General features: G+C 35.9%; 1 protein-coding gene across 1 annotated transcript in view; it reads left to right on the plus strand.

Moving 5' to 3' along the window:
• The window catches only part of LOC104909292 (EF-hand domain-containing family member C2-like), a 90337-nt gene that overhangs the window by 68187 nt on the left and 4425 nt on the right, over positions 1 to 17725 (plus strand). The window contains exons 2-6 of the mRNA XM_031556421.1: positions 91 to 287; positions 3969 to 4102; positions 8588 to 8785; positions 9385 to 9477; positions 17213 to 17318. Coding sequence (XP_031412281.1) covers positions 91 to 287; positions 3969 to 4102; positions 8588 to 8785; positions 9385 to 9477; positions 17213 to 17318 — 728 coding nt within the window. The remainder of the gene's footprint in view (positions 1 to 90; positions 288 to 3968; positions 4103 to 8587; positions 8786 to 9384; positions 9478 to 17212; positions 17319 to 17725) is intronic.

Raw genomic sequence — 17725 nt, forward strand, 5'->3', positions numbered from 1 at the left:
CCTTTTTGTGTTTTTGGTTTTTGTAATCATGTTTATTTTTTTCCTCCAAATCAAAGTCACAATTAATTATTTACAATTTTATTTCCATAGGGATACTTGGTGGGAAGTTCTTGGAAAGAAGTCGCATTAAAAAGCCTGGGCAGGAGCTCTTTAAGAGTGAACCATCTGAATACTTCAAGGCTCAGGATCTGTTTATTGGAGCCAGAGTTTGTTTCCATGGCCACAATTTTCTTTTGGTGGATGCTGATGAGTACACTATCAACTATATGGAGAAGCATGCAAATGAGGTGAAGCAGGCTCTTGTTATTCTCTGTTGGCTGTATCTTATCTACATTATATTTTTCAGAACAAGTTATGCCTAATTTCTTCACCTAAAGTTCAGAGCTCAGTGCTCTGTTTCTACCATTGAATTTAGGAGATGTTAGCTAGGGGCAGCATGCAAACCTGGATACTATCTACTGTCCATTCCCCTTCTACGTTTTCACCACCTATGCTTACACTTTAAAACCACCCTTAATACAGTATCCCTGTATATTTATTCTAGATACTATTTATCAACCTATTGCCTTTGAGTTGGTGTAGCTCCTTTTGAATCTACAGATATTATTTGCTTCCACAGCTTTGTGTGGCAGTAAGTTAAAAGGTTCATTGACTTTTGTGTAAATAAATGCCTGTTAAAAGGAATAAGCATCTTTTATTTGTTATAAACTAACCCACTACTACATTCAGTACAAGTTCTAGTGTTTTGGGGTTTGGTGAAGATTCCCTTCCCCTTATGTACCACCTCATGTTGTTGTAAATCTAAGACTTTCTTTCTACTAAACCTATTTCTGTCCGAATAAGAGTCTCATCCAAATAAGGTTTCCATTGCTTTTAGTGTGCCCTTGCCAGGCAACTGTGAGATGTAGAGAGTGGAACTGTACACAGCACTCAAGATGCAGCCATATCCAGTTTAGAATCTGACTGGTGAGGCTATTTTATTGCCTGATTGGATTTATTTGTGTTCATACATATTTATCTCACAAAATACATCGCTTTTAAAATTAGTAAGGATTTGGGGCTTACAGTTTGTACTGAATGTCACAACCTTTTGATGTTGCCTTCTGAGGGGACAGCAGTAATAAGTAGTGAACTGGAGTGCTTCTGTTTATGTATATTTTATGCTACCACATATGACTGGTTACACAAATGACTGGTAAAGAAAAGCCAAAAATGTATCCAGTAGGAAGAAAAATGGACTGTCCTCTAGCAATTGTCTCTAAGGTAAAAAAAATGAAAGGATACAGGGGTGGAAAACCGCAAGAAAGAAGAGCCACAGTGAGTTTTGTGGAGTTTTATTTTCATCTGGTTGAAAAAAAATAAATAATGATGAACTTTGTGCTAAAATACTTAGGGGAAAAAAAAGACAACTATGATTTACTTGGGAATTCCTATTGTGAGCAGTTCTAAACCAGACAATCTTAACAATGCATGAGTTCAGAAGGCAAGACATTTCTGCATCCTCAACTCCGTTTTTCCATCACTATGGATCACTATGTAATCTTGAGTATTGCCCTTTGGACAATATGTTGTGAGGCCTTGGGGGTGTGTCTATGCTTCATGAGTGATGGTGGGGTCACAGTGTGAACAGTGCCTACAGCAAGCTTCCAGAACTACCCGTTGCTTAGTCTTGTTGAGAGCATGACTGGGGAGAATATCCAGGGGTGCTTATCAAGCTACGAGACACCACCATTCTCTGCCTTTTAGTCCAGACCTTTTCTGAGCAGGAGTGGGAGAGGGCTCTCAGTGCAGAGTTCAGTTGTTCCCTGTCTGCCGGCTCACCACAGTTGAGTGAACCTGCAAGGCTCTCAAGCTGTCAATAGCCCTAGCCTAGTCTTGGGGACTGAGAATTTCAGCCCTGATATCCTTCTGCTGTTGAGGTAGAGATAGATGCAATCTGACCCTGTACTGCCTTTGGGCCACGTGTGCTGTTCTTCTTGATTGAAAATGGCAGAACGGTGTGGTTTCTTCGCAATGCGGAATTAGCACCACCTGCCTTCCCTAGAGTAATGAGGAATGTCTGCAAATGCTTGTTGATATAAAATGTTATGACTACTAAATGCTTTAAGCAATAAAATACAAAGCTATATACATTGTGTTTTCTTACTGCTGGACTGTTTGTTCTCTTAGTAGAATAAAAATCAAAGCTATTCTCCACAATGCATCATGCATCATTAGGTTGTAAATGTTCTTTGGAACTGCTGTTTGCATCAATTATCTTGAAACAAATAAATGCAATCTTAGTTTTCCAGACTGAATGATTTTATATCATCAAAATAAAATCTACTAAATGGGAAGAAACAGTATGAAAAGTACGACTTTGAAGTGAATTTTAAAATGTTCTTTGCAAGGTGAAGATTTCTTACTGATAGGAAAAAAGAAAGGTTTATTCTCCAAGGATAGATGTTTTATTCAGCTCCTTTGGCAAGAGATCCAGAAGTAAGGATACACTTACCTCAGTTGATGAAGGAACTATATATTCAAACCACAAGGCTTTGAACAGTTGTTAAAGAGGAGATAGAAGATGATTAGAAGTAGGGGGAACATTTTTAAGATTAATATTTCTCAATTGTTTCTAAAATTAGAAAACCTTTTTCCTTCTTTATAGAGAGAAGTTTCTTTTCAGCACAACACTTTGGAATCTTTTCTGAAAATTAGTGAAAATAAATGGAATGTTTGTCTTCTGAAAAATGCCACTGATTTTCTGTTTCAAAATCTATTGTATTTAAAGGAAAGGGTGAAAAAAAATCAATGAATCTTTTCATTGTGATAGTAGCCAGTAATGATAGTAACTTGAAGAATCTAATTTTCAAAATATTTAATACATCTAGTTGTTTTCCAATTTGAGAAAGAAAGATGTATTTAGAGAATTAAGTATTTGTGTATTGCTCAATCATTGACTGGTATTATCCACATTTGAAGAGGATTCTTTCAGGCAAGACATTGCTGTTTTGTCTTAGAAATTTATTCATCTACTCTGAACAGTCTCAATTGTTTTAATTTCATAGTCTTCGGTAGCACAGACATGAAGATTGATTTTGCTTCCATTGAATTCAACATAATAAACTCTGACTTGGGCATTAGCAAGACAACAAAACAAAATGATGTTGTGACATCAGAAGGTCAGCAATTGCATGAGAAGTTGGGATAGTGGGTAAAGAGTACCAGGCTGCTCACATGCTAGATGTTTATACATAGGTGTTTGCAATATATATTTAGGAAGAAGTTGTAAAAACAACTGCTTTCTCTGTAGATATGGCACTTTTTAAGCAGACAGGAAACTTTACCCATCTTTAAATACTCTACTGATTAATTCAATTGGCTCTGCCCCGGATTAGTGACTAAATACATAGACATCAATAGTAAAAATGAGCATAGCAAATAAATCTTTGGTAGAGCTCTAACACAGCAGTCTGAATATAGGGTAGAATCCTAAATGCTCCAGTGCTGTTTATCTGAATTCAGTTTTATTTTAATCACTTATTTAGGAAGAAATAAGCATTCTTGTTACGTGACAGGAAAAACTGTTTCCTAATCAATTTCCAGTCTGGTAATTCTGAGTATGTAAAGCATAGTCAGTCTAATATGAATGAGAATATCTGTTGGAACAGTACATCGTAGCCAATGACTTAGCTTTGGATTGGTGAAGTTCATTAATAGAAAATTAAGTGAAATGCACCAGCAGAAAATGAGGACAAAGAGATTAGAGCTGTACTTCGAATGTTTCTGCTTCTATTTTAACAACCTAATGCTTGAAGCAAAAGTGGATGTCCTTTCATCTGGAATAAGCTTTGCAGATTTACACATTTGAAATGAAGCAATGAAGAAACTAGCAGCTCACAATTGTTCTGCATCTTCACAGCTCTTGCAGGTACATGAGTTGCATAGTGCCTTTCTCTCTAATGTATGTCTTGCTTTCCTTTGTTAAGTTCGCTGTGGCTGATACTGCTTTCATCTTCAAGAAACTGAAAGACATAGCTGAACCTCGTTCCCGAGAAATCAGGCAGGTGTTTGCAGCTGCTGACCCTCAGCATACCAAGGTGATAGAGTATGACCCTTTCAGGTGAGACAATGGGTTTTGATTTTTAATATTTAATGAATTCCCCCCACGTATATAGGGCATTACTATTTCTTAACGCTTTCTGCACATGTTAGCTGATAAATGGTGTATGTTTCTTCACATTTACTTCAGGAGTTTGTGGGGAAAAAAGATAGTGAATCCATGCCTTGGAAAAAGAGAAATGAGATAGCTTCAAGTAAGCTGAAAAACACCACTAAATTCTGTCTGCTTTTTATGGATCTGGCTATTATGATGAAGAGCAAGAAAGCAGTAATTATTATAAAATAGAATATTTACTGAAAGATAAATCCAACCTGAAATAGTCAAACAAATGAATTAGTAGTTCATAAATTCAGTAATTTATGTCTTCTGAAAATGGTGTTATTAAGGTTTTAAATTATTGATAAAGAGGATAGTCTACACAGAACCAAAGTGTTCTAAAGTTACTGAATCACTGAAAAGCATCTTTCAAACACTGGAAAGCAGTTGTGAGAGCAATGCTTAACGCTTGCATAGTAATTTCTGCAGTATCAGAGTGAGTGGAAATTTGGACTCTGGTAATGATCAGGATGCAGCAATGAACAAGCATATAGTTACTTTGAAGGGGAAATAATGTTCAAAAGCAAGCTGATTTCAGTTCATCCCTTATAACACTTGAGCTCATGAACTGTGTTGCATACTGGTAAAGTTAGCGGTGTGGAACAAAGAAGGAGATCTTACCTAGAAGCATTTTGGTTTTCACAGTGATGATATATATTTAGGAATGATCATAATAACTAAACTGTGAGAATATTGCACGTGCATCACTATAGAAATGGTAACTGAGGCTGAAAATTTCTTGTGAAATAAGTCAGAAAACATTTAGAGATGGAGAAGTTTCTTCCAGTAATTTGAAGTGAAAGCAATGACAAATGTTAACAAACTGATATTTGGAAATCCAAAACTGAGTGATTAAAAGCAGGATTCAAACTAGGGGAATCCAGAGCTATAGGTAGTTTTTTGTCAAAATATTTCTAGACTCCAAGATATTTTACTCAACAGAGGCAAGATTTTAAATTGCTAACTGGATTTAGAACGAAAATGTTATTACTAGTAAGAAAGAGAGAAAATTGAAAGTTAATGTGCATCTGGATGAACTTTATGGCACATGAAAAAAGATTTTAATTTATATAGTCAGTAACTTTTAAATAAAAATTTGTTGTAATTCAAATTATGAAATAATTATTTGCAAAACTGTCTTACATGCGCTATGAACAGGTCAAACTTTCAGAACATTTTCGTGACAAGATTGGTGGAGAACAGATTTGGAAGGGATGATTTTGCTTTTAAACAGCAGGGAATTACTTTTATTTTATCAAGCAGATAAGTAAATATAATTACAGCCCAGATGTTGTATTTAAGTTGGTGCTGTTCTGAGCAAGTCAAATTACATTGTACTGAGGCACTTGGTTTCAGCAATAGAAGTGCAATATCCTTCACCATGAGCAAGAGGAAAAAATGGGAATCCATATAGTGTTCCTTTAACCTCACTGCTCATACAGGGGAGTCTGAGCACCTGCCAATGGTCTGCATTCCTCCTGCTACGGTGCTAAGGATCCCAGACAGATGGCAGATCTGGCAGATCACACTGCCAGAGGAAGGATTTGCCTCTAAAGAGCATTTGACTTATGTGCCTTATAGTAATGTATAGTGTATATATATGGATATAGATATCCTATTATGTAGTAGTTTTTATTTTAAATCTGTTTTAGGAAAGAAACCTTTTTTAATGACAAAGGCAAGAGAGAGCTTTTTTTTTTTGCATCTATGACAAGTTATAGATATTTTTCTGTGAAAAGAATATGCATTTCTCTTTCAATTTTCTGTTTTCTTGTTTGCATCACTGGTTATTTTAAATCTATCATGGCATTTCAGGACAAAAACTAACTACAAATGATTATTTTTAATACAAGCAATTATTTGGATGACAACTTCAACCAGCATAATAATCCCCTTATTTTAAATACAGCTAAAGCATTGCTGTGCATGACATTTTATTGTTCAGATTTCTACCTATATGAGTTTATGCAAGCTCCATTTAAAACTACACATTTAAAACGGTGATGTAATGAAGCAGAATTGTAATTATACAATTTACTTTATTCTCAGTAACCAAACCTATGGCACACAAGGAGATAAATACGTCACATACTGAAGCTATTGCCTAAGTTGATGTTAGAAATATAAAAAGCTCTATTAGAGTGAGAGGAACAGAAAATAACTAAAACTTGGAAGCCTGTGTACCACACTGTCCTAAACAGACTGCTTTTTCTCAGAAGCTACTGGCAAGACAGCTTATTGTCAGCAACAGAGATCCATGTGTGAGTTTAACAAAGATGTCTATCTTTAATTCAGCTTGAGAAACAGCTCCCTTAAGCTCCCTTCTTTCTCTACCAAATTTAGTTTTGCAATCTTTCCTACTCTTCTAGAACAAAAAGTAGTGAAAGAAAAAACAATGAAGCTGTGGGAACAATTCTTGCAGGTTCTTTCTTTTTGAGAGGAAGAGTTTAGATGTAATTCTGTTTGTGAATATTGGGTCTCATGCATTAGCAATCACAAGAAAATTCCTTAATTCCCAAATGAGATTTGTCTTTTCCTTATATTTATCTCCTCCCATTGCAAATAAAAAAAGTTACTGATTAAAGTATGAAAAAGCAGCAGTTGACATAGATGCTATATGGTGATTAGCATCCTTTTTTGAACAACTGTGCATGTTCTATGAAGAGGTATCATCATTTGAACAGTACTGCAAAAGCCTGAAAAATTACATTTATTAACAAAATTTTGTAGTTTTGAAGAGTACTGAATTTCTGTGCTTTCAGTTCAGATACAGATGTTAAGAGAATCATTATCAGAATCAGCAAGGAATTTAACTGTTCCTCAGCCAGTAGTTTGAATCTCATGTCAGATCTTTGTCCATCTCTAGTAATTTCTTCCATTTCAATGACTGGTATATAATCACAGTGATTCAATTCCCACAGGAGTGCCACAAGATACAGTTCTAGTTGCGTCAGCCATTATGATAAAGTTTAGTCCCAGTGCAGTTTTTGCAGAAACAACATTAATAGGTAATTAATTCTGACTGAAATACATAAGTCTTTCTTGCTGCTTGCTCTTAAGAAAATCCGACTGAATGTGAGTTCACTAGAGACAGACATTTGGAATTGTACTACCAACGGATAGGTACACAAATCCAGGTTTGTGGGACAAGAAGCCTTTTAACTACAGAGGTAAACTGCAGTCCAGTTTTCTCTGGAAAATGAGAAGTCCCCTGGATTTTCTTGCTACTGGTGTTTTTCTTCCTTCAAGATGAGTCAACATGTAGGACATATGAAAAACTCTATAATCACTGAAGGCAGCACAGTCCCAGCTGCAAGGCTTTCATCATCATCAAAAGCAGTCCTTCTCCACCCCTCCCCCAACAACATAAACTAGAAGGCTTTATAGATAAATCTATATCTACAAAAATATATTCCAATGTGTATAGAACTTCTATGTATAACTAAACTTAGTCCCAAATTTTGTGCTCATTTGCTGATAAGTGCTTTACCCCCATATCACTCCCATGCTATTATCAGCAACAAATCTATGGTATCAACAGGAATTACTGTGCCAGTCATTCAGTGCCAGCACTGACCTATCAGATGGATCTCAGAAACACTTCTTCCTTGGATTGGGCTGATTTTTCTGAGCAGCACAAGCATCCCTGTGAGAGGACACTTCAAATTATCCCTATGGGCTCTGGCAGTGTCTGATCATCAGCTGGTCTTGCTACTGCCTCTTGTGTTCCTTTCTTACCAGGAGATTGTGATTACAAATTGGCTGTAATCTTCTACTTTTTCTCCATGGCCAGTTTCATTTCCCGTTCCCTTAGCTTTCCCATGAACGCTACCCAATGGGATCAACTTTCATCAGTGCTTTGTAGGAAGTGACTTAACACTTGAATAACGTTCTGTTCTTTGTTGGTGCCTTCTCCCTCACTTTTTTTCTGCTGTTATTAATTCTGTTTTGTGCAACTCTCATTATACATGCTTACAGATAATTTACAGATAATTGATCATATACTGCAGTATGCAGAATACAATTAGAAACAAAATAGTACCTTGCATAATTTACTACATTTTTGAATAAATGCAGTGACAAAGATAATCTCTGCTAATGTTCTATGCTAGTACAGCATTGTCAGGTAAAAGGCTTCAGTCAGGTTTATAAAGTGTTTTTTCACGTGTGGCCAACAACAAAGGAAGCACAGACATCTTCCAAGTTAAGTGTCAAGTACTTCCCATTAAGCTGTCTTGAACAGGCCTGGATTTCAAATTTAAAGATTTTAAATAAATACAGCATTTTATAATGAGTGCCCTATAATAGTTGTTTCCATGGGAATTTAGTGATTATTAACTTTTTAACTACTATACTTAAACTAATGTAGGCTGCTGTTTTTGTAAACAGAAATTTGATAATCAGTATCACAGATGGAGCATTTTCAGAGCATGAGATTATGACCCTTGGACGCCATTACAGAGAGAAAGAAGAATATGAAATGGACCACTACTTCCTCCTTGCAAAGGCTCAAGAACAACTAAAGAAAAATAGCTTTGAGAATTTTGAACAACTGTCTATAGTACTTGGGTACAATGACCATGAAAAGTAAGTTTCCTCTAATATCCTTGGCTGTTATTTGGAAACCTCTGCTTGAAAACCTACCTACTTTCTGTTTGTTGCTAAGCAAATGATAGGTTGCAGTTGAAGAATACTTTTTCTAATGTAAAGCCTTTTTCAACACTTGACAGCAAACAAGGAAAGGATAGCCTTTTTTGTTTGCTTTTTATTTTGTTCATTGACTTTTTGCTATATCTGCTACGCTGAGTATTAAGTGACCTAATCAGATGCCTGTTCACAGGCAAAGCAGTGTATTAAATCAAAGAAGAAAATAGGGATTTAACAACAACAACAAAAAAAGACGTAGTCAATCCCTTATGTGGATCACTTGCTCTTTTTGTTCTGTCATATCACAGATAAAGAATAACAGAGAATCACTGAGAACCTCAGGGAGGGAATATAAGCTACTACAGCATTTCAAGTTTATCAGCTGTGTAACAGTGAAATTTCATAAAAAAATTTTATTTGTTAGACAGAGACATTTTTATTGTCTCTGTCTCCATATTCCTACACATTTCTCTGTTCACATTGACATTAACTTGAAATAAACCTAGCACAACTCTCCCTATCTATTTCTGTTTGTATAGATGCGGAGTGTTACCCTATGAGACCTGCAGGACTATTTGCAAATCCTTCAAGTTGCCACTGTCTGATGATCTTCTACAAACTATACTGACAATGTAAGTTAAAAGCAGATAGTATGATCTCCATGGGTACAAATAAATCTCAAATATCTACTTAATACTTTCTTATGAGATTGTCATTTCAGTAATCTTAATCATTACATTATGCTGATTCTTTTTCCCCCGCTCCATATATGTGTAGACTTTCGTATTTGCAGAATGCTTATAATGAACTACAATGTAACCATCTAAAAACATCTTGTTTTTATCTGGCATGGTAGATCATCTGGATTCTGCCAGAATTCTGTGAAATTAGTATTCTGTTAGTCAACTACTGGTACTTACCATTATCAATAAGACTTTATTTTGCATTTGTGCCTTTTTCATATATGTCAGGTAAAAACAATAATCTCATATAAGTACATTATGTGAGTTTTAAGAAAAATACAAGGAAACTAAATGAATAGAAATGAATACAATGTCCTTGAATCAAGGATGTTGATTTTCACTGATTCTGTGTCAATGAATCAAGTAGTCATCAGCAGTAGTAAATAAAAGTTCTTTGTGTTTCTCTTTTTAATCTCATCTGAAAAATTTATTTTAGTGTAATTGTTAAAAAGGAGTATTGTTGGATTTGGGTATTTTTCCATAGCATATTTAACTATTTTGAAACAAATTGCTTGAGTATCTGTATTCATGGGAATAGAAATGAAAAGAACTAGTGTTCATTGCAGTTGTTTAAAGGCTAGAGTTCAGAGTAACCCGTGGTGTTCTGAATGCTTATGTCATGGTGAGTTTGGTTTCCATTGATTTTTGCAGCTTTACTGGAAACAGGTAAAATATATGCTCACTGGTCTTTTCATTCCCTCATGGGAAACCGCTGAATATTTTGTCTGTGCCTTCACAGTATGTAAAATGCAGAAACAGGTCTTCTTACATTTAGATGTTTTCAGGTAGATGTGTTTCTTGATTTCAGGAGTAATTTCAAACCTAACATCTAGACTTATGAAATAATGAATACACTCTTGTCAAGCAGAAAGTTGGAATCCATTTTATTACATTTACTCACTGCAACCAAGACTTCCCACTTCAATCAGTACCAACAAGTTTTCTTTAAGAAGACTAAGGGGTTATTTTCTATAAAGCCCTTTTCCCCCTAGACCAAAAAATTTTAGAATAGTTCCCTTCAATAGCCAGGTAAACATCTTTGATTGGCTGTTCATCACTTCTGACAATTGAATTACAAGCCTTAGACATCAGAAGCATGCCTGAATTTTAGCACTAATCTAAAACTCTGTTTTGGAATTCCCACTAAGCTTCCCAACACAAAAGGTGTTGGAGGACAGTTGGCATCCTCTGCTAAAGAATGAGTTCTCATAGATTCACTTTATAAAGGCTGCAATTGAATAGATATGGAAACAAGGGACTGGAGATTTTCCTTTATGTACTAATTCAACACTGATGAAAAACAGACAGACTACTACGTCACAGGCTCCAGAGACGTGTTTATTGTTTGTGAATTTATACTAGGAAAAGCTTTTGTGAGATGCATCTCTTCTCTTAAAGAGTCTTAATGTAGGCAGATAAGAAGAAAAAGCCCAGTACATTACAATAAAAATAAGAGATAAGCTTAAAAGACAAGGAGAAAGCCTGGATTTCACCCAAGTCTAGGCAGGTATTCGTGACAGCTGAACTGGGTCTCAGCCACTGTAGGTTCTTTCTGTAGGGGATATAGGAGAAGGAGTCATTTCAGCCTGTGTTAGAGCTGGATTTCTAAACTACCACCCATTTTCCCATGAAAGGGGCCATGGCCAGCTAGTACGCCAGATTTCTGTATGAGAAAGTTACATAGTGTGAAGCTGGGCCTCAGAAAACTATCGAAGTAGTATTCCATATGACATTGCAATGAACAGTGCTGATTCTAAATTACAATAGTAGCAATTCTGAAAAATGTCAATTTTTGTGGTAACTACACTGCTGATAAGGAAGAATGTTGGATTCTTAATATTGTGTGCAGTTGACACTGCCTGATAAGTGTTTTGTTTCTGTATTGTTTCAGGAGAGTGCAGAGTCAGGGAAAGATTTTGTGAACTGTATTGCATAGAATTTAATTTTCAGTTACTTGGAAATTGAAAAGTAGAGTCAGCTGAATAAGATTTAATGTTTTCTTTTTACCTTGCTTTTTCTAGTTCTCTTTGATACTGAAGCAGTAGTGTCCCTAATGTGTATATCCGAATTTATGAAAGAAGAAAATGGTACAATAAAACTCGTTGGACTGATTCCCATAAAATCAGTATATATAGCTAATGCACTATCTGGACCCTATTCAGCTATTAAATGAACCTAGACAGTGTGATCAGATAATTGTCGAAGACTGAAGCTGTATGTTTATTCAGCTTTTCTCTCTGAGATTGGGTGGAAAAGACTTCCTGTAGGACTTAATGGTTCCATTTTTTTTTTTCATTTTAAAAGGTAATACCCTAAAAAAAATTACTACTTTACATTTGTCAATTACACCACAATGATCTATCACTTATTAAAATCAAGAGATGGAACTAGAAATTGTCGTCTAATTTTATTATCATCTCCAGACAACCCAAAACTTTGTATACTGTACCTGAAGAACATTCAGTTTCCACAAAGGGCAGAGAGAATTAGCACAAAAACTATGAGGATTCAAAAGACACTTTTAAATTGTCTGTCTGAAGTAAATTTATATTTTCAATTGCTGTGGGATGGTGAAATAGTAGGGTTTGGGTACCCAGCTAATTTCTCTAATTCACAAAATCACAGAGTTTCAGAGGTTGGAAAGGACCTCAAGAGATCTAGTTCAACTCCCTGCTAAACCTACGATAGGTTGTACAGGCAGACGACCAGATCTTGAATATCTCCATAGAAGGAGACTCCACAGCCTCTCAGCAACTTGTAGCTTATTAAATATTTCCTTTCTCCATCAGCCTTGTTTCATTTAGGTCTTCAATTACATGACTATACAATTTTTTTAATCACAATTCATTAAGCAATGCAGAAGCTATACTTTTGTTTCTGCCAGTAAACCCTTTGTTTATTATAAGCACTTCTTTAGGTTTGTGCAAGCATAATTAACAATTATCATTTGTTTAATGAATAAATGTTGCTGTTGCGCTGAAGGAATGAATTCAGATTGTTTTCCCTAATATTTTATTTTGCTGCAATGTTAAATGTAAGCTAACAAGGACTTAGAATGATGCAGTTCTTCCCCAGAAGGTATATAAATGGGTGCCAGATAACAAAAGAAAAAATGGCGGGAAAAAGAAATGGACACATTTACTTGTCAATGATCTTGTATTAGTTTAGTTAAGCGTATGTCCCTATTTTTAAAATATCTTTTAATTTTGCTTAAAATTGGCTGCATAGTTCTTCTCTCCACAGTACTAGACTGAGTCTATTGGACTCTGGAGGAACATTTGTGGATTTTAAGCTGTGGAAGCACAAGCAGTGGGACAGAAGTGAAACAATGTTTTTTTTCTTTTTTTTTTCAATAGGTAAATTAATCTTTAGTGCCTCAGGTAGCAGTGCTACTTGATGCTACTTACAATGGGCCTCCTAGATTATCATCATCCCATTCTCATGTCACTAATAGGCCAGGCCTCTTCTGTCTGCCTGACATTTCCCTGGTTTGTACAGTATCTTTTTCTTTAACATAATCACCTACCTCTCATAGTTTGTTTACACTTGACCTGTTTCTCTCAGAAAGCTAACCAACTCTCTTTTCTTGCTGTGAGAAGTGTCCTGGTGGCAGCAGCATGATTGAAAATGGTCATGAAATCATTCTCCTGCACTCTGTTTCTGCTTGTTACCTTTAATGCCTAAAACTCAGTTGGCTGTTTATTACGAAAAGACTCCAGCATGAATATATGGATCTCTTAAGAGAAATTATTTCTGTTATTTATTATCATGAAGAACTGATGGTTCAATTTATTGTAGTTCAAGACTACAATTAGTTTAGCTAATACTGATCAGCTGCATCTGTGCTTACTACCTTAAATCTTTTTGTATAAGCTATTTTTGAAAATTTAGGTGTATATTGTGTTACACAGGGATTGTCAAGCAGCTGAAGAATCCCAGCTTTTTTTTTTTTTTAAAGCTTAAAAGAGCATAATGCCTCTTCTCTGCTAATATCAGATAAAACTACTTAATAAATGCTATTAGAAATAAAAGCATACAAAATCTTTACATGTACATTAGCATTTATTATGAATTTTTGATTGCAGATTTCTTGATGGGAAGGAAAATATATTCATTAATAACCTTTACTCACAAAAGCACCTTTAGAAGTAACCATCATATAATTTAACTAGATTTTTAACATAGCTGGAGTTTTTCATTATAAATATACTTTTATAAGCAGAAATACGTGATTATTTCTGTGATGTGAAAGACAGTAGCTAGCAGTAGGACAAGAAGGAATGGCCTCATGTTGTGCGAGGGGAGGCTCAGGTTGCATATTTGAAAAAACTTTTCCAAAGAAGTAATGAGGCATTGGAACAGGCTGATTAGGGAGGTGTTCAAGTACCACGTTGATATGGCCCTGAGAGACATAGTTTAGTGGTCAGTGCTGGTCATAGATGGACTGTTGGACTAGATGATCTTAAAGGTCTTTTCCAACCATAATGATTCTACGATTCTGTTCTATGATTGTTTTCTAGGGAAAAAAAAAACTCTGCCGACACTGTTGGGGTTGGGGAAGTGACTTACACAATCTAAAATCACATGGATTGTTTAAGTCATAGGGAAAAACCAGAGACAAACAGATTCAAGAGATCTTTGTTGTATCTTCTTGATAAGACAAATCTAATTTCCTCACTGAAGAGCACTGTCAGTTTCAGTCATTAATTCCAGGCTCTGAAATGTATGGCATCTCTGTCCTAATAATGCAGAACTTGATAACATCTCTTCATTCCATCTGGATGTTCTGTACTGAATTACAAGTATGTGCATTTAGTAGATTGGTGCAATAAGTCACAGTAGTAAAAAGATGTAAGAAGTAGATTATTTCCTCTGGATTAGTCTAGAGTGATATTTGAAGCTGCTTTCTGCAGCTTTTAAAACATGGGACTGAGTCCCATTTCTCATGCTCACCTTAAAACTGTAGTTAACTTCATGTATGTGGTTCTGCCTCAGCTTGCTCATGCTGTCAGTTCAAAGGAGTTTTCTCCTTTGTAATGCTTGCTGAAAGCAGAACCAATGTTTTTCCTTAATTTCATTGCATCAACATAAAATTGATGCTGAAGAAATGACACCCCCTCTCTTAATCTTCACTTAAAACTCCTGCTTATGCAGCTCTGCATCTTGATAGTAACCTTATATTTTGAATTTTCAGAAATAGAAAAAGCTTAATACACATATGCTAGTACATATGATAAGTAAAAAAAAAAAAAAAAAAAAAAGTAATGGTTGTTCTGAGATTCAGAATCTGTTTGCCACAGTTTAATTTCCAAGAGCTCTTTTGTCTTGTTACTCCCAATACAAAACTCTTTTTTTTTTCCCCAGTTACCACCTGCAAAAAAAAACCCAACCTAAACCAAACCAAAGCTATAATGGGAGGGTTTCTCCTGGCAATGTTTCAGGTTCATCTTTAATGTCAATAACAGTAGCATTCTTCTCTGACTTTGCTTTCATCTTCAGTGTAACATACTGTACTTAACATTTCTGTTTATCACTAGAATCTCTATTCATGGCTTTCAGTATATTTTGTATTATCTGCTGACTGTTAAATGAAAGACATAGGGGGAGGAGAGGAAGAGGATGAGTTGCAGTTTATTTTTGTCATTAGATTTATTTCTCCTCCAGTATTGTTTTCCCAGCTTATGTTGTAAAGTCATCCCTCAAGTAACTTCATTCTTGATTTTTACCAGGGCCCTTTCAGTGATTTGGAGAATTAAAGGGTTTTGAGGCCCACGTTTTGTGCAATGCTATTTCTTTAAGAACAAAATAAAATGGTTGTCTAAAGAAATTGTTTCCTGGAGATGACAGTGTGTCATCTTGCTCCTGCACATGCAATAATATTTGTCTCACCATGGTACATGGTAGAATTGTTTAACCTGATGTTTCCCACCAAAAGTAGCTTATTGAGTCTAACTAGTCATATGTATTTCTCCATGGACACTAGCAAAGCACAGATGCTTTCAGGATGTGCTTAGTCTGCCTAAACCAGATCCCTTTTACATAGAAGTAGTGCTAGATAAGACAGATGCTATTCACATCCTAATGTAGTATGTATAGTATGTATAGTAGAGCAGTTAACTTCATTTCTGCCTCATCCCTGTAGGCATTCAAGGCCAGGCTGGATGTGGCTCTGGGCAGCCTGGTCTGGTGGTTGGCGACCCTGCACATAGCAGGAGGGTTGAAACTTGATCATTTTGGTCCTTTTCAACCCAGTCCATTCTATGATTTCAAAAGCAATCTGCATTTGTAGCATCAATTCTGCAATAAGCTTCAGCCTGCACTACCTTTCAAACATTTGACTGAACCCACTGAAACAATTGGATTTCTCTATGCCTTAAGTACCTAAGTGTTTTGCCAAATCGAGTACTTTTTTTTCTTTTTTTCTGAAGCCACTTCATACAAATTAACGGCATGGCTTACAGATCTGCTCCTAGTGAGTTTATGTTAACATGCAGTAGTAACTGTAGAACTTAACTGGTAGGGTTTATATCTCCATGTAACAGATGCTAAATATTACAAATATTTACTTCATGGAAATAAATTATCTACCAAATTAAATGAGTTGAAATTTTAAAATCTGTTTATTAAATGGTAGGCTGGAGAGTTGCATGTTTGTTAGCTGGAAATTGATTCCAAGGTTTATGCAAAAAGCATTTTTAAGGGATTGCTTGTTTTCAGGAAATGACTGAGAAACTGTATAAATCAGGTCAATTGTGTTATAGCACAACTCTCTTGTGTCAAAGAGTAATAGAATGTTTTGGGTTGGAAGGGACCTTTAAAATCATCCAGTTCCAACCCCCTGCTATAGGCAGGGACACCTCCCATTAGATCAGGTTGCTCAGAGCCCCATCCAGCCTGGGCTTGAGTGCTTCCAGGGAGTGGGCATCTACAGCCTCACTGGGCAACCTGTGCAAGTGTCTCACCATCCTCACAGTAAATTTCTTCCTAATATCTAGTCTAAGTCTGCCCTCTTCCAGTTTAAAGCTGGGGTCTCACAGGAACAGAGCAGAGCGGCAGAATCACCTCCCTTGGCCTGCTGATCATACTTCTCTTGATGCAACCCAGGTTACAGTTGGCCTTCTGGACTGCAAGCACACAGTGCCAACTCATCTTGAGTCTTTATCAACAGACACCCCCAAATCCTTCTCTTCAGGGCTGCTTTCAAACCATTCTTCACCCAGTCTGTATTTTCCAATATCCACTCCTATTGGACATGTTTTCCAATGTATCTTTCTAGCTGTTTCTTTTCTCTACAAAAAAATTATACACTGACCATCCCAAATCTATTTATCACCAATTGTGTTGGAAGAAGTTGAGCAATGGTTAAAAAGTAAAATGAAATTACTTGGAATCTAATGAACCTTAAAAAAATTGTATGAGAGACATTGATGTGCACTAAGTATATGGAATGTAATGTGTGATATAGCAGTTATGCAGCATTTTTCTGTACTCTTACTAGTGTTTGGTTGTAAAGGACTGAAAAGCAATTATCCAGAAAGTAGTGCATTAGTATGATGTAGATAACATTATATGCTTGTTAAAATTTTCATTTAATCATGAGGCATCTTATGGTTATCCTACTTAGGTTTGAAGATGACCTTAAGCAAGTGGAATATAAAAAGTTTGTGGATGCAGTGAATTGGAGAGAGAATCAAATCCCTGCTTTCCAGACAATAAAGCTTACTCCTCAGGTAAAACCACTATATTTGAGCAAAAGAAAAGTTAAAACTTAGCACATGAGACACTTGTATAATTTGGGCAAGTGTAACATAAGTACCTCATCCAACAAAGACTACAACAATTTTCAACTCTTCACATTTGGGCCTGTTTTCATTTTTGTGCCTTCATATAATATATTTTTCTTTCCAGGAGGTTTAGATTTAACCAAAAGGAGTTACACAGGAAAGACAAAGCCTGTAACACATCTTGCCCACATCTCTGTGACATTTTTCTGGAAGAAAAAAAAATGGGGGGGAGGGGGAGGGAAACAAGTGTATTTGTCCTCGAACAATGGATGTGAATACCACTCCCACCCACAAGTATTCTTGCCACATGTCAAATGCTCTGTTTGCTTTCTGGGATAGCCAGGAAATTCTTT

Source organism: Meleagris gallopavo, chromosome 1 (assembly GCF_000146605.3).
Source record: "Meleagris gallopavo isolate NT-WF06-2002-E0010 breed Aviagen turkey brand Nicholas breeding stock chromosome 1, Turkey_5.1, whole genome shotgun sequence".
Lineage (NCBI taxonomy): Eukaryota > Metazoa > Chordata > Aves > Galliformes > Phasianidae > Meleagris > Meleagris gallopavo.